We start from the raw sequence: 18,298 nt of genomic DNA on the forward strand, positions 1-18,298 counted from the left end.
GAAGAGGCAGTCATAGCTGGGGCCCATGCGGGTGCCCATGGCTACTCCTTTCGTTTGGAGGAAGTGGGAGGATTGGAAAGAGAAGTTGTTCAGGGTGAGGACCAGTTCAGTCAGTCGAAGGAGGGTGTCAGTGGAAGGGTACTGGTCGGTACGGCGGGAAAGAAAGAAGCGGAGGGCTTTGAGTCCTTCGTGATGGGGGATGGAGTTGTACAGGGACTGGATGTCCATGGTGAAAATAAGGCGTTGGGGACCGGGGAAGCGAAAATCATGGAGCAGGTGGAGGGCATGGGTGGTGTCCCGAACGTAGGTGGGGAGTTCTTGGACTAATCAGACAACCTAAAGTTTCACCTAGGGGTCCCAACACTGATCCTTGCAGAATACCACCGGTCACAGAACACCAGTCTGAAAAGCACCCATCCACAACTATCCTTTGTCTTCTATGACCAAATCAATTTTGTATCAAAATTACCAACTCACCATGGATTCCATATAACTTAATATTCTTGACCAGCCTGCATGTGGGATCTTGTCAAATGCTTTGGTAAAGTCCATGTAGACAACATCCACTGCTCTACCTTCATCAATCATCTTTGACACTTCTTCAAAAAGCTCAATCATATTTGTGAGACAGGACGTCCCCCACACAAAGCCATTCTGATTATCCCTAATAAGTCCATTCTTTTCCAAATGCAAGTTAATCCTGCCCCTAAGAATCTTCTCCAATAATTTTCCACCACTGATGTAAGGCTCAGTGGACTATAATTTCTTGAATTATCTCTGTTGCCTTAGGAACAACATTCGTTGGTCTTCTGGGATCCCACTGTGACTAAAGAAAGTTTCTGTCAAGGCCCCAGCAATCTCTTCTTTTAGTATCCTAGGATGGATCCCATCAAGCCCTGAAGACTTATCTACTTTAATGTTTACCAAGTTGCCCAACACCTCCTCTTTCTTAATATCAACATCCCCTAGAGTATCATCATACCCATCCTTAATCTTAGCATCATCCATGTCCTTCTCCTTGGTGAACACGGATGCAAAGTACTCACTTAGGACTTCACCCATATTTTCAGGATTGAATTTATGCATGGAGCCTATGTCCTTGAGTGGTCCTACCCTTTCCCTTTAGAGATAGTGAGATCTGCAGCTGCTGGAGATTAGCGTTGAGAGTATGTTGCTGGAAAAGCTCAGCAGGTCAGGCAGCATCCAAGGAGTAGGAAAATCGATGTTTTGGGCCAGAAAACCTGATGAAGGGCTCCGGCCCAAAATGTCGATTCTCCTGCTCCTTGGATGCTGCCTGACCTGCTGTGCTTTTCCAGCAACACACTCTCACCAACTACTCTTTCCCTACCTATACTCTAATATGTAAAATGACTTGGTATTCTTTTTAATTCTACTTGCCAAGAACATTTAATGGCACATTTTAGCTCTCCTAATTCCTTGTTTAAGGTCTTCCTTTCTTCTTTTATGTTCCTTAAGAGCCTTGTCCGATTTCAGTTTCCTAAACCTTACATATGCTTCCTTTTAGATTTTGACTCTTGTCATCCAGGGTTTCCAAATGTTGCCATCCTTATCGTTCATCCTCACAGGAACATGCTGTACTTGAATTCTGATCAACTGGCTTTCAAAGGATTCCCACATGTTATATGTGAATTTACCCTCAAACAGCCACCCCAAACTACTTTCTCGAGTATCTGCCTAATACTATTATAATTTGCTTTGCAACCATTTAGCACTTACACCTGAGGACCAGTCTTCTTCTTGTCCACAACTATGTTAAAATTTACTGAACTATGATCACTATTCCCAAAATGCTCCCTTACTGAAACATTGATCCCTTGTCATTCCACAATATAAGATACAGTGTGGTCCCTTCCCAACTTGTAATATCTACAATTGTTTCAAGAAACCCTCCTAGGTGTATTTGTTAGATACACGTAACAAATTCTGCCCCATCCACGTCCCTGACACGAAGACAGTCCTAGGCAATATTGGAGAAGTTAAAACCATCCATTATAATAAACCTGTTGCTCTTACATCTTCCCTCACTCTCGTACATATCTGTTCCTCTATCTCCTGCTGGCTATTGGAATATTTATAGTATAACCCCATCATAGTGATTACACCTTTCTTATTCCTGACTTCTAGCCATACAGCCTCATTGGATGAGCCCTTCAAGATGTCCTCTCTTCGTGTAGCTGTGACATTCTCCTTAATCAGTAATGCAACTCCTCCATCCCTTTTGCATCCCTCTCTACCACACCTGAGACATCTAAACCCTGGAACGTTGGGCTTCCAGTCCAGCCCTTCTATCAACCAAGTTTCTGTAATGGCTACCATATCATAGTTCCATGTTCTAAGCTCATCTGCCTTACTATTATACTCCTTGCATTAAAATAAATACACTTCAGACCTCTAGTCCCACAGTGTTCATTAACCTGATCCTTCCTGTTCTTCCTATTAATCTAATTTGACTTAACCTCTACCTCCTTCACATGCTGACCTACTGCTTTGGTTGCCACACTCTCACTACACTATTTAAACTTTCCAGAGTGGCACTAGCAAACCTCCCTGCAAAGATATTAGTGACCCTCTAGTTTAGGGGTAATCATAAGACCATAAGACATAGGAGTGGAAGCAAGGCCATTCAGCCCATCAAATCCATTCCGCCATTTAATCATGGCTGATGGGCATTTCAATTCCACTTACCTGCACTCTCCCCATAGCCCTTAATTCTTTGCGATGTCAAGAACTTTCAACATCTGCCTTGAAGACACCCAACTTCCTGCCTCCACTGCGCTCCATGGCAATGAATTCCACAGGCCCACCACTCTCTGGCTGAAGAAATGTCTCCTCATTTCCATTCTAAATTGACCCCCTCTAATTTTAAGGCTGTGCCCACAGATCCTTGTCTCCCTGTCGAATGGAAACAACTCCCTTGCGTCCACCCTTTCTATGCCATATTTCTTGTAAGTTTCTATTAGATCTCCCCTCATCCTTCTAAACTCTAATGAATACAAACCCAGGATCCTCAGCCAACCATATGTTAGGCCTACCATTCCAGGGATCATCCATGTGAATCTCAGCTAAAAATGCTCCAGTGCCAGTACGTCCTTCCTGACATGTGGGGCCCAAAATTGGACGCAGTATTCTAAATGGGGGCTAACTAGAGCTTTATAAAGTCTCAGAAACACATCACTGTTTTCATATTCCAACCCTCTTGAGAAAAATGGCAACATTACATTCGCTTTCTTAATCACGGACTCAACCTGCAAATCAACCTTTAGAGAATCCTGGACTAGCACTCCCAGATCCCTTTGTACTTTAGCTTTATGAATTTTCTCAATGCTTAAAAAATAGTCCATGCCTGTATTCTTTTTTCAAAGTGCAAGACCTTGCATTTGCTCACATTGAATTTCATCACTCTCCTAAACTTTCTAAATTTTTCTGCAGCCTCCCCACCTCCTCAGTACTACCTGCCTGTCCACCCAACTTAGCACCATCGGCAAGCTTCGCCAGAATGCCTCCAGTCCCTTCATCCAGATCATTAATATATAAAATTAACAGCTGCGGCCCCAACATTGAACCCTGCAGGACACCATTTGTCACCAGCTGCCATTCCGAAAAAGAACCTTTTATCCCAACTTTCTTTTAACCCATCCTTCTTGGACAGGTCCCTCCTGCCTCAAAGAGATACTAATGATCCAGATATCTGAAGCATCCTCTTCTATCTCAGCTCTTTAGCCACAAATTCACAATTTTAACTTTCTATTTCTGGTCCCACTAGCACATGATACATGCCTTTATCTTATCACACACATTCCCCTTTGATATTTTGCTCTGATGTGCATCTCTCCAGATGGGTACACAATCAGATGAGAACAAGTTGTCAGTTGTCTTGTAAACTCAGTTTTACCTGTTTGCATAAGAATTGAATGGACAATGTGAGTCTGAATTCAACCACGTATGTCTAGAATAAGTTGTTAAGTTTGGAAAAAGTGGATTATGTTTTATCTCTCATGGTCAGTGTGTCTGTCTATCTTTATGTGATATGCTTTTGATATCATAACATGTGATCTGAGAGTATAAGAGTCTCATATTCCATCTTATCTCAGATCACTCAAAGCATGACACACTACTGGAAGCATGCTCCTCTGTTTGTAATCTACTAATTTAAATTTAAGTATGTTATGTAAGTACTTATGCATCTGAAGAATAAAATGGTCATACATAAATATCAGTTATAATAAACAACTTCTAGAGTCTTCAATACATGGCATCCACATTCTTGTGTTTTGGGAGATGACATAAGCATTGCCATATTATGTAAAACACCTTGTGGAGGTGCATTAACACCAAAGCAACAGGAGTAGGCCATTCAGCACAAATATTTCTTGCTGTTTAGTAGCTCAAATGTATATTTTGGGCATTCTGCATATGGACATTGCTGCTTCAGTATCTGAGTTGTAAATGGTGCTGAACACTTTGCCGATAAATGCACACGTCCCACTTCTAACCTTATGGTAGAAGCAATGTTATTAATGAAGCAGCTCAAGATGCCTGGACCCTGAGCATTGAAGAGCTCCTACAGAGATGTCCTGGGGTTGAAATGACTAATCTCCAACAGCCACAAAAATCTTCTTTTGTGCACAGTACAATTCCACCAGAAGAGAGATTTCCCCAATACCTATTGAATCCAGCTTTTCTAAGGATCTCTGATGCTATCCTCAATGGAATGCTGCCTTGATGTCAAGGCCAGTCATTCTCACCTCACCTCTAGCATTCAACTCTTTTGTCTATATTTGGCCCAATGTCTTGAGCTGCAGAATAGAGCAGTCTTAGCAGAACCCAAACGACGCATCAGTGAGAAGATTATTGCTGAGCATGTGTGACTTGGTAACACTGTTAATGACCCCTTTCATTATTTGCTGGTGGTTGTAATGATGATTGGGACTACCAAAGCTCATGAGGAACTATTATAGCTATCAGGGAACAGCCATCTCAAGATAGTGGAGTTGGAAAAGAAACATACTAGGTATTTCAGCATGAATACTGACATAAGCCATTATAGGCTAAATGGTGCATGACTGATTTCGCAAACTATAACTTTTAACAATGGGGTGCCTATCAAGCGAATATTTTGATGGATCACTCGAATGGCTTACAGAACAGAAATATTTGCTTTCATAAGGGATTAGTTGAAGGGCCCAACAGGCCCAACAGAATGACAAAGAATGGTGAGGGGCCATGAGTTAGCACTGTGTTGGCATCAGAGCCATGGACATCACTGCAGGTTTAGGGAGCATGAGGGACCAACAGGGTATGGGTAGGTGGGCACAGGATGTAGAGGTTCTCAAAGCAGGGGGGGGAGAGGGGGGCAGGGATTGGGATGGTGCAAGTACAAAAATCGCTAGCCCCAGTGCTGTTCCTGGCCCCTGACTAGACCCAAGTGCACTATGCTCCCGTAGAGCACCTGGCCCCAGTTATTTGCCTCTGATACAGTTCCTAATAGGAGCACTGGGTAGCATAAAAGGCATAGGTTGGCATGTGGTATGGGTTGATAAAGGTGTAGAGTCATACAGCACGGAAACAAACCCTTTGACCCAACTCGTCCATGCCAATCAGGTTTCTTAAACTGAATTAGCCCCATATGTCTGTATTTGACACATATTCATCTCAATCTTTCCTCTTCTTTAGCTGTCCAAATGTATTTTAAATGTTGTAATTGTACTAACTTCTACCACTTCCTCTGGCAGTTTATTTCATAGACACACACACTGTGTGTGAAAATGTTGCTCCTCAGGTCCCTTTTTAAATCTTTTGCCCCTTACTTTAAACCTATGCCCTCTAGTTTAGGATTCCCTCACCCTTGGAAAAAGACCTTGACTATTCACCCTACCCATGTTCCTCATGATTTTATAAACCTCTATAAAGGTCACCCCCTCAGCCTCCTATGTTCCAAGGTAAACAGTCCCAGCCCATCTAGTCTCTCCTTATAAGTGAAAGGGGTTGGGTACAGGACAATAGGTGGCACAGATTGGCATGAATAGGGCATGGAAAGTGAAGGGAGCAACGGGTGGGAGCAAGAGGAATGTTTTATTTTAATCTTTAAAGTTCAAACACAGTTGCCAGAGTCCTCAGGCAGGCTTTCCCATGCACCCACCTCAGAAACTATCTCATCCTACCACTGGACTGAAAGTGAGGAAAGCAGCATCCATTTTTCAGGTCAGATCTACGTAACTGAGAATCCTCCTGGTTCTGTTTACAAGAACCAGTAACAAAGTTTGGGTCTTCATGTCAGTGTGATTTTATTCACTTACTCTTCCCAGAATCTCCATAGTGACTGATGTCATGAATATTGATACTGACGATTATGTCATTTGTAGGTCTGATATCAGTAAAGGGACATAAGTAGAATAACTCCAAAGTACAGAACAAAATGTACAACATTGGAGCTGTCTGTCTCTGTTTGTTACACAACTCCACTCAATCTATTCAGAGAGATTCAAGGACTGGATGAGGTTACAGCAAGAACAGGGAAAATGGCTATTTGAATCAGCAGAAGTGTGATTTGACCCGTCATTACTGAAATTATGCCTGTTGATTATTTAGAACACCAAAACTTTACTTATATGATAATCGTGCAACTGGATTTGACACTGCCTACATCTGTGAACTCATTCTGCCAATCACTACTAGGCTAGGCTAAGTGCTAACCCTTCGAGGAAGACAGCTTCCACAGAGATTACATTTGAAGCATTCAGCTTGTCTGTGCTGAAACGTTTCATGAAAACATTAATTTGCTACTTTTCATGATGCAGTTCACATTGAGTCAATCTCACATTACATAGAAGTGATAAAGAATGTTGCATGACCTTGAAAGCTTTTTCTCTTAAGTGCAACAGAATATGCTAATAAACGTTCTCTATAAAACAGCAAACTATATTCTCTAAATAATGAAAAGCAATGTACCCATGCTACACTCTGCAGAAGAGGTAATAGTAGAACTATACTTTCACAATAGGATTTATTGGTGAAGATTTTTTAAAAATTGACAGGTGCCTGAATATATTGTCCTGGAAATGCAAGATTTGAGGTCAGAAAATGGCCATTTTGCTTCAGCAGAATCTGACCAGATAGCCTCAGATCACCATATCCTTCAGACAGAGTATTCTACAAAATGGAGTAAGCTTCTTTGAAAGTAGGGGGCGTTCAAGATGCTGATATTTATGGAATAGACTTAGTGTAAAGTAACTCAAAATCCATCATTCATAGGTCCAAGATGGATAGGATCTGTTGAGGAGGATCACTAATTGTTTACCTCATGTTTGCCTTACTATGGCCCTGCAAAGGAACACACTTAGTCCACCAGTACACTTGAAACCTTTTATAAGTAGTGCACTCACCTAGATATTATTTGAGTTTGAGTTTGATTTATTGTTGTCACGTGTACTGAGATACAGTGAAAAGTGTTGTTTTGCATGTTCTAGAGGCAGTTTGTACCATACAAAGTGCATCAGGGTAGCACTGTGTAAAACAGTTGCCCCTCATGTCCTTTTAAATCTTTCTCTTCTGACCCTAAAAATGTGTGCCCTAGTTTTGAACACCCCCACTTTAGGGAAAAAACCTTTGCTATTCGCCTTATCTATGTTCCTCATGATTTTATAAATCTCTGTAAGGTCACCCCTCAACTTCCACACTCCAGTGAAAAAGTCCCTTCCTATCCAGTATAATTTTATAACTCTGCCCTCAATTCCTGGCAACATCCTGGTAAATCTTTTCTAAATCCTTTCCAGGGCCCTACCATAATTGTATAAGTCCTGCCCTTGTTTGTTTAACCAAAATGCAATACTTCGCATTTATCCATCTAAACTCCATCTGTCATTATTAACTACACATCTCACTATACCTCTCTCTAGTAAAAGTGTAATTTACCAATGTCTACCAGATCCATAAGGAACCAATTACAAGACACTTAAGTGAAAGAAAGAGCAACTTTGTGATCTGTTAATAAGAAAATAATAAAGACATAATGTCAGGCATATATAAATGCAAGTATAAAGTTAAAGAAAGACAGGGCCCAGTACAAAAGGAAGATAAAAGGATATACAGTTTAAAATCTTCAAGGTGTCTGTAGAGGTGCAAGGATTTAACCTGAGACCATAGTTGTTTAAAGTATGTTCTGTTTTCTCATCAGTAGTGAATACCTTGTCCTTTGAGTTCTTGGTGCTTTGAAATTACTTTTTAATCAGTACAGTCACTAGCATGTTTTCTTTCTGGGAGGCTCAGACAGCACTTCCTTGAGCTGAGTCCAGTCATGAATCTACCTTCGCAGCTCACAGAAATATAGTTAGTTTGTGTATTCCTTGTATCCAAGGTTGATAATTGTAGGTAACGTCTTTCATCTTCAATATGTCAAACAGATCATACAGGCGTAATTCAAAAGAGGAACTGAGGGTTTTTTTCATGCCTGACTAATTTCAGTGTCTTTTGACAAAAAAAAGTTAATTTCAGTTCAGATGATTTTGTTTATTCAACATTCATTTCACAAAATCTAGCCAATCTGTGTGGTTAGCTGATTGCTCTGGCCATTTCAAGACAATGTTTTAGTCGGTGAAGTTTCCAGGTATTAAAATCAGATTTAAAATCAAGTTTTAAAATCAGTAGTACATATTTTATCATAAGGATGACACCACCCATTTACAAGTAGTAACATGACCAATATTACTCCTTGTTTACATGAGTATGTTATTACAAGGTTGAAATGAAATAATATAGAAATTGGCACTACAACACACAGACATTCACCTTCTGCATCATTTCCTGGGTTCAAAACCAGTTTTTGGAAATGACAGCCAGACTTATGACCTGAGCTGTGCTACTTGTCAGAGCATTAACCATCCATTGTCAAGTTTTATGATCCATGTACCAGATTCAGGCACTTTTCCAAATTTGGTTTTTATTGTTCTTTTGTTATTCCTTCACAGAACCACTTGCCACCTTCTTGAGCCAATACAGCTCTTGAGATTTAGAGACATCGGGAGTCCTTCTGAAATGGAAGAAACTCACCATAGCCCCAGGGAACAATAAGCTGCTCTCTCATTAGAGAGAGATCACTGGTGGTGAGAGTTGCCATACCTCAGGCTAAGGATGAGGTTGAGAAGATGGGACCCTCATGCCAACCTCAGCGGGTACAGCAAATGACCCTGCACTGTTGGCATCACTGTGCATCGCAAATCAACCATCTAGCCAAATGAACTAATAAATTCCCCTTGTCCTTGTAGGTCTGGTGGTGGTATTTCTGGGGGTGGGGTGGGGTGTGGTGGAGGGAGTGGGATAGGAAATGACCAGTTTAGTTTTGTTCGTGGTAAACTGGAGGTTGTCTCTGATAGGGTGTCAGAATTTGCATCCTGCACCTTATTCTCTTTGAACTTCTTTTCAACCAAAATAAACTAATTGAGGTTTGAGACTCAGGTCTGTTCCTTTGATGCCCCAATGGGCAACTCTGCTTTTACCTCACTGGTATCCCCCTGAGGATCTCCAGCAGAGACACTTGCTGTGGTATATGTTCCCTTCTTTTTTCTCTTATGTTTGATTATGGGGTTTCCCTAATCTATTCCCTGGAACACTACTGCCACCTGTTGAACACTCAGCTTCTGATATTTACCAACCTCCCCTATGTTCTTGTATAAAGCAACATTACACTTTCATTTTCTCCTGTCCTGTCTGGCATGCCTCTGGTCACCCTTTACACTAATCATGAAGTTTTCTGTTAATCAGATCTCAATCACTGTCTTCTCAATCTTCTCTCACCTTCCCTGACATGTTCCTACCATTCATTTAAAGCTCAGCCTGGCTTTTTGTAACTCATTGGTATTCTGTCCTGACCCTTTCTGCTGCAGCTTCTTGAACCAATCCAACCCAACAGGGTTCTTTCTGCCCCCTGCAGGGCTGGCAAACCTCTCTTGGATCTCAGATTCTCCTCTGCTTCCTGCTGACTTAATTCCACTGACCTCTCATGAGCTACTCCAACCCTCATGGGTTCTACTGCACCCTCTTGGGTTTCAGAGCCTCTCTGTTCCCAGCCACACTGCATTCCCTGCCTCTCTGGATTGCCTTTTCTGTTTGAAGGGTATACTGTATTTTGCTCGTGGACAGAGAATGGAGCATCTATTTCTGGCACTACAAAGATGACGCCCCACCCCCACTCTTACCAAGTTCATGACAAGTTCACTGTCTAAGTCAGCATTAATCAATGGCACTTTTATACTCTTTCTCATGTGTCCTCCCCAGTGGAAAATCTAGCAATGTCTGTAAACATTCAGTGCCTTGGAAAATGTTAAGTTATCTCTCTGGCTGTTTAAAACAGTAGGTGGTCACTGTCTCTTGGAGTACAAATTCCTGACAGCTAGCCTAGACGACAGTCATGAAAGAGCAGTGCAATAGACACTAGTCTTGTGGTCTGATTGTGTGGGAGACTGGATTTGCATATTATGGAAGAGAGCTCGGGGGTGGTGAGAGTAAGGATGCAATGGGGAGGCCAAACACCTTATTTTACAAGCACCTGCTGCCCACTGTCAATCACAATCTCAATTTTCTTCCATACTACATTAGACTCTCAAATGGTTTGAAACAATATTCCAATGTCTAGAAATATCCTTTGACTATTTTTAATGAGATGATGGTGAGTTTATACTGTCCACTTTCATTGGGTTCAAGCATTATTGCTGTGGAAAAGGACTGGCCTGAACTGTCAGCCCCAGCTGTGCAATGACTAATCTCCACAGGATGGAATGTTTTCTTTTGCACCAGCCCTGTTGCTCTTGTTGCCAATCAGAACTTGGATGAAGTGACTTCAATAACTCCATTGTCTCCATTTCCAAAAAGCCACCCAATGACTGCAAGGCAATGAGATCAGTCTCACAGATTCACTCCAGTGACTGAATTATTTAACCCACTACACACTTTGATATAAAACTCTTCAAAGGGTCAGTGTGCACTTGTTGGACTGAGAGGCCTGTTTCCACACTGTAGGGATTCAAAGATTCTAAGAAAAAAAAGATTGGTGGCTTTTAATAAGCTACAGTTTGTGGCAATGAGTTTGGGTTTTCATAATAGATTTAATTCACTCAAAAATTTTTAAAGTCTTTTTTCAATCTAAGAATCACTGTACTCTAGTTAAAAAAACACTTTTGGAGATGTTTTTATTTATACAGTAATAAGGAAGCAAAATCTGGAATTCACCACCCTGATCTCTTCAGAATCAGGTTACATTATCATCAACTCAGCATCTCACCTAAGCCTGCAGTCCATCTTCTTAACATTAGGCCCAAAATTTACTTTGTTATAGGTTTGTTCATTGCAATTCATTTATTCACTTCATGTCAGTAAAAGACAAATACCTCAATGACACCTATCTATCATATCCATGTAAGCAAAGGTAGATTTGTCACTTCTAAATTCTCATGAGTTATTTTTTACTCATTTTAAGATGAGGTATTGTTAGCAAGACCTGCTTTGATAGTCCATCCGTGGCTTGCCATGAAAGGTTGGCTGTAAACATTCCTTCGTGAACTGCCAGAACCTGGTGGAGATGCTTCCTGTGTCCTCTTGGCTTGAGAACTTTGGGATTTTGACCCAATGGTGAGATGCCTCTGAATTGGTATCACAAGTGTGGTGAGGCAAGCACAGTCCCAAAAATTGTACATTCTAAATTGAATCACAGCTGGAGAAATCAGGCCAGACAGAAAATTGGCAGTGCTAAATTAATCAGCATGCATCGGCTACAGAGAACAGTGGAAACCAAGGTCTAAAAAGTCACAAAGGTTCATTGGGAACCATTTCCAAATAGCCTGGAGATTGCGTGTTGGAAAAGTTTCAATCAGACCTCTGGGCATCTTAACTTCCAGCCAGTGCACTTTATACCTCCCTGGCATGGCAACTGTGAAGGGTATCGGTATGATCACATTGCATGCTTTAAATCGCACTCAGGACCACGTTGGCCAAAGATCACAGCACATTCTGGAAGGTCAGGTGCGAGGGCGGATTAGAACGGACATCTGAAAGCCACCCCTGCAGTGAAGCCCCTCAGGGAAGACTTGTAGCATGACTCTTGGCTGAAGGCAAAGTGACAACCCAAGAAGACACAAGACCTGCGTCTGACCTGCAAAACCCCACCTTTGTGGGAGACAGCCAGCTCTAAGTCAGGGAGAAAGGAGATTCCAATGGCTCAACTCAAACACGCGGATCATTGCGAGTAATATCCTTTCTCAGACAGATAGAGCTGGATAGAGTAAATATTGTGGCAATTTGGGAAATGCTCACATGATGTTTTTAATAAAATCGAGTTGACCCAAATTCTATGTCCCTTTGTCCACTTCACTGACAAAAGTGCTTATGTAAAGTGTTTTTAATACATAAACAGGTCCACTTATCCAAAGCAAGGACAGTATGTGCAACTTGAAAGGGAAGTGATGTGTTCCCATGAACATTACCATAATCCTTCTAAGACAAGTGTGTACAATCCCATTAAGGATGCCCAGTAGTACAACCACCAGTTTAAGATTGCCATCAAGTCACATTGGGCTGGCTGTCAGTTTGGGTCAGGGCTAGTTGAAAAGTAGAGTTAGAAGTTTGAGCCTTCAACAGAGCAAGGAGCAGAAGCAAGCAGACAGGCGCCAACAAAATATGCCCCCATCCTGACAGGTTTGCCAGATTTATCTTATCTCTGGGTCATTACCTTGGAGGTATCTTGAGACAGGGGCATAGGTAATGGCACAGCTGGATTTCCCAGCCAGTGTCTAATTTGCCAAAGATAACACAGCACTGTTGTATTGAGAGTGGCCTCCTCGCAGCAGACTGCAGGTCCAAATTCCAGAGGACTTCCCCCACCTGTGTGTAGCTGTAGTTGTTGCAGGCCACCTTGTTGTAGGTTCATGGTCTCCATTTTCAAGCTCCCTTTCATTCTGTCACCCTGTTGTCACCTCATTTCAAACTGGAAGGTCCTTGATTGACCCTCCAACATGGAGAACCCACCCACTGTGTTGATCAGATGACAAGTCCAGGCGCAGATCATTAAATGGTTAACCTGAGGAAAATCACAATGAGTGACCGTTCCCCACACAGCCTGTACTTCTGCTCCCAACTTCAGCACAACTCCGGGATCCAAGACCCTACAGGAAACAGCCAGTTCCATGTTTTTCAGCAAACCTAGTCAACTGGAACTCTCATTATGGCATGTAAGACAGACTTTACTTCACTAATCGCTTTTCCATGTTATACTAACAAAATAGTTGCAGTTTTGTCCTCCAGCATTTTCTGCACTTACCAGCCTTTCCTTTCACCCTAACAGGAATAAATATACTGTCTCTGGACTCTTGTTCTCTCATATTTGAAGGCTTCCCATTATCCAGTCGTCCCTTTACCTGCAAAGATCTGCCCCAAATCACTTTTTGAAAGTTCTTGCCTCAAGAAACGTCAAAATTCGCCTTCTTCTAATTTAGAACTTTGACTTTTAAATCCTGTCTATCCTTTTCCATTACTATTTTAAAACTAATAGAATTATGGTCACTGGCCCCAAAGTGCTCCTCCACGAACACCTCAGTCACCTGCCCTGCCTTATTTCCCAACAGCAGATCAAATTTTGCATCTTCTCTAGTAGATGCATCCATATGCTGAATCAGAAAATGTTCTAGTACACACTTAAATTCTTCTCCATCTAAACCGTTAACATTATGTTACAAACAAAATGGATTGTATGAAGGAGATGTGAACAGCCATTGAATTGTTCCTCAGCATAAATCAATGACTTCAGAAAGCAAAGATCATGAACAACTACTTACATCTATACAGAGCCTTTAACAAAGTAAAATGCCTCAAGGTGCATCATATGAGCATTATGAACAAAATGTAACAACAAGCCACATAAATAAGTAGTAGATTAAATTGTGAAAAACTTAGTCAAGGAGGTAGCTTCCAAGGAAGGAAAGTAAATTAGACAGAGAGATCTAGGGAGGGTATTGAAGAGTTGAATAGACAAATGAAGGGATGATCACCAGAGTTGGAATTAAAATGAAGTATGCTCAAAAAAGTCAGATTATGATGAGCACAGATATCTTGGAGGTTTGTGGTGTTGAACGAGACCACAAAGATCGGGAGGAGTGAGGTCATGGATGGATTTGAAAACAAGGATGAGAATTTTACAATGAAGATCTTGCTTTAAAGGGAGCCAATATAGGTCAACAAGTGCAGGAGTGATACGAGAATGGAACTTGAAATGATTTGAGACATAGGGCAGCAGAGTTTTGGATGATCTCTTATTTGAAGAGGGTCAAATATGGGAGACTAACTAGGAGATCACTGGAACAGTCAACTTTAGAGGTAACAAAGGCAGGATTGAGGATTTCAGCAACAGATGATCTGAGACACAGAAATTGGCAGCCTTACTGATGGCATGAATGTGCACTCAGAAACTCAACCTCAGAGTCAAATATGACACCAACGCTAGCTTAATCTTAATCTCCCAGGGAGAGGGATTAAAGTCAAGAGCTGGAGAACAAATTCCGGCGCACAAACCAAGAACAATGACCACAATGTCCCCAGGATGATTGCAGAAAATTGCTGCCTCATCCACTACTGGATGTCAGACAAAGAGCCTAGTAATTTAGCAGCTATGGAAGTATCAAGAGGATGGGGGTAAGATAGAGCTGGGTGACATCAGTTTTCAGATGACATTACAAATGACAACATATGGAGAAGAGGATAAATCTTTGCCATACACCAGATTAACAGTTGGTGGGCATGAAACTTCAGTGGTGAATCAGTTGAGTGAGAAATTAAGAGGTCCTATGTAGCAGAGGCTGAGTTACAGAACTTTAAAACTGTACATGTGGTGTCAGATGACTGCAGGCACTGACGTAAATGCTTGTGGTAATTTAAAGGTATTGACTATTTAAAATGCAATTACCTTTTTATTGAGGTATCATTTGCCTGTTAACTCCTGCTTACTTTCAACTGGTTTTCATTTGAGTTAAAGTATAAACTACAAACGTGAAATCTTGTTGGCAATTTTCAATGTGGCACTCACTCAGTCCACTTGGTTATTTTGTTTTACAGGTTCCATGGTTTACAATTCTCACTGTTCTAAAGCTGTCAGATCTGCTGAATGTTTCCAACATATTCTGTTTTCAATTCCATTAGGATCTTTAGATCAATTCCCTTCTCAACAAGGAGCTAATAGATTCTGATGAGGGCACAGGGTATGGGTATGTGGATTTTGCACTATATTTTGAATGAAATTTATTAGAGTTCAAGAATTTCTTTTTAGTCGTTTTACAGAAAATAATTCTTGGTAAATCTGTCAATGTCATCCTGAGACTTAGTTTTTTTAAACTTAGCTCAGTGTCTGGTCAATGACAACACCCAGAACGCTACTGATGGAGAATCCATTGATGGGAATGTCAGTGAATGTCAAGCGCAGATAGTTAGACTCTCTCTTGTTGGACATGGCTTTTGCGTGACATTTGTATGGCATGAATATTACTTGCCTCTATCAGTCCAATCCCAAATGTTGTCCAGGTCTTGCTGAATAAGGATCGAACCACTCAAGTAAAGGAGAGGAGGACAGTGCAGGCGTTGGAAAGCTAAAGCTTGGTGGTTTTGAGCTAGCCAAGCTAAGAATATTTGTTTCGGCAAATTATTGTAAGCATATTTGTCCCTCTGCCACACATGCAAGACATATTAATACACAATCCCTTTACTTCCATTTATGGACACCTTTTCTTAGTAAAACTCACATTTCTGGATAATATACAAGAATGACTGAAGCAAAAAAGGCTGGAAATGCTCAGTAGGTCAAGCTGTGGAGAGAAATAGAGTTAACAGGCAGAATTCCAAAGCTGTCTGAAATGGCATCATTGGTGGTGGAAGTGTTTAATTCAATGGGAGAGGAGGGTTTGGTACATGTCCTACATTCTTGCCAGAGGTGGTCTTGTGTCACAGTGGTAGTGTCCCACCTGTGGCCCAACCATTTCAGGTTCAAGTCCTACCTCAGGTCTTGTTGGTCACAGAGGTGAACACAGCCTTACAAATAGATATTCAATCTGTACATCCATCCAAGATGCCTTTGACAAGCAGGAAAGTTTCTTGGTCAGGCAGGACTGTGTGCTTTGTGCTAGATGCAACCCACATTAAAATGTTCTCTGTGCAGGCTTTTCCATGGCTAAGTATCATCCTCATTCACACACATCTTATTCTAACGTATACTTTCTCAGAATCTCCAGTATGTTGAATTCCAGACTTCCATGTTGTTATCTCTAGCACAAATGAAATGCTTTTAGAAGCACACTTCTGGGTCAGTTAGTTTCCTGAGTTACCCAACTTCTCTTTAACTGTTTTTAAACTTAGTGTTGTCCTGCAATGGAGCCCTAGCCCAATATCTTGGTTTCTCAATGTATTCTATCACTGCTTGCCTGATATCTTGCTAAACACAAAGAAATCATGAATCCACACCCTTAAAATGGAAGAATATAATCTATAACCAAAATACATGAGCACTGCCTGTTGGCAGACACTCCAAAATGGAGAGAAGCTTCTCTAAGAATGTAACTCTCCAAGAATAAAATTAAATGTGCTGCTCACCTTCATTAGCTTCTGGCTTAGAGTTCTTGATGTAGGCTGAGAACTTTGCAAAGATATCATTCCCAGCTGTGTTGGACTCTGGGTGCTTTGTGCCAAGCTTCATGTACCTGGGAATAAAAGATACAATAAGTGAGAAATCCAAACAAAATGTAACAATGGCAACTGCAACATCATTGCAATGTTCCAAAATGAATTCAATCTATTTCATAATTATTGCTGCTTTAACATTAATGGTTCCATGAGCCTACTTCCTAACTAGACATCAACTGGAACACGTCTTGAATTTCTAGAGGCATGTTGCCTGGAATTAGATCATGGCGCTGTTACCACGAGAACACATCAGGACTATTTAGCTTAGTCTTAAGAGTAATTTAAAAAAAAACTCTTTTCTGCACATCATTTGGCCCCATTGCAATTAGTAAGACAACCAGAAATTAGCCAGAGAGGTGACATTGAGAACAATTTTGGTGCATGATACAGGGAAGAAATATAAATTGGCTGCACAGAATAGCATGTGGGTCATAGCAGGTTTAAAATGAAAAATGAAGGAAAGCCAGGGCAGAGACAATATATAAGTATACATGAACTATGAGCACAATGAAGACAACGAGAAAGAAATTCATTAACATTGTGCCACTTCTAGCAATGCTGTGCTATTCTTGAATGTTAATAGTGAGGACGCTCTACAGGTAGCTTCCCAATGTGCTACCAGGACATTAGCATAAATCTGCATTGCAGCAAACAGAACTCTCACATAAAATGGGAGATAATTTTAGTTTAGTACTGATTGCAATAAACCAGCCATCCAGCCAACGGAGCTAACTGATGCTGAGTGATACAACAGTGTGGGCTCAATTCCTGCAGCAGCTGATGTTACTGTAAAGGACTTTCCTTTTCAACCTCTCCCTTCCCTGAGGCGTGGTGACTCTCAAGTTAAAGCACAACCAGTTGTCTCTATCTAATAAAAGAGCAGCCCTCTCGGTCAGATCCACCGACGTCAAGCCAGTGTTCTCTTACCACTGCCTCCTGCTGGCCGACTGTCACCTACAGGATGAGCAGCGGGCTGGTAAGGGAACGTGGAAGCTGAACACAAAGCTGTTGACCCTGGGAAACATTGAGGAGCTCAGAGGGACTACGTAGGTTGGAGAACCGTGAAGCCCCTCTTTGAGTCTCCAGCGGACTGGTGGGAAACAGTAAAAGGGAACATCAAGAGGTTCTTCATCCTCAAAGGTGTTCAGGAGGCGAGAGAGAGGCGGGGAAAACTGTCCCAGCTCCAGGGAAGTATGCAGGACCTGCTCCTGCTGCAGACGATGGGGGTGGATGTCACGGAGGACCTCAAGGAGGTGAAGGGCCAGCAAGCCTCGCTCTTTGCTTCGGAGGCCTCCAAGATAATCTTCCAGTCCAGGGTCCACCTGGTGGAGCAGGATGAGACGTGCTCACGTTTCTTTTTCCAGAAGGTACACAAAGAGAGCTCTGTGCTCAGCAGCCTGAAAGAAGAAGATGGCTTGCTAACGTCATCTCAGGCTGACGTCATGAGGATCAGTAAATCCTTCTATGCCAGTCTGTATGACGCGAAGCTGACCGACAGCGCGGCCTCCCAGTCGTTCCTGTCCTCTATCACGGAGGTCCTAGACGACGGAACACGAGAGAGGCTGGACCAGCC

At 41.7% G+C, this 18,298-nt stretch overlaps 1 protein-coding gene across 2 annotated transcripts in view; it reads right to left on the minus strand.

Moving 5' to 3' along the window:
• The window catches only part of LOC122563649 (chloride intracellular channel protein 4), a 140,751-nt gene that overhangs the window by 8,029 nt on the left and 114,424 nt on the right, over window positions 1-18,298 (minus strand). For both annotated transcript variants that reach the window (XM_043717655.1, XM_043717656.1), the window contains exon 4: window positions 16,636-16,742. In XM_043717655.1, the coding sequence (XP_043573590.1) occupies window positions 16,636-16,742 (107 nt within the window). The remainder of the gene's footprint in view (window positions 1-16,635; window positions 16,743-18,298) is intronic.

The sequence above is a fragment of the Chiloscyllium plagiosum genome, chromosome 27, assembly GCF_004010195.1.
Source record: "Chiloscyllium plagiosum isolate BGI_BamShark_2017 chromosome 27, ASM401019v2, whole genome shotgun sequence".
In the NCBI taxonomy this organism is placed as follows: domain Eukaryota; kingdom Metazoa; phylum Chordata; class Chondrichthyes; order Orectolobiformes; family Hemiscylliidae; genus Chiloscyllium; species Chiloscyllium plagiosum.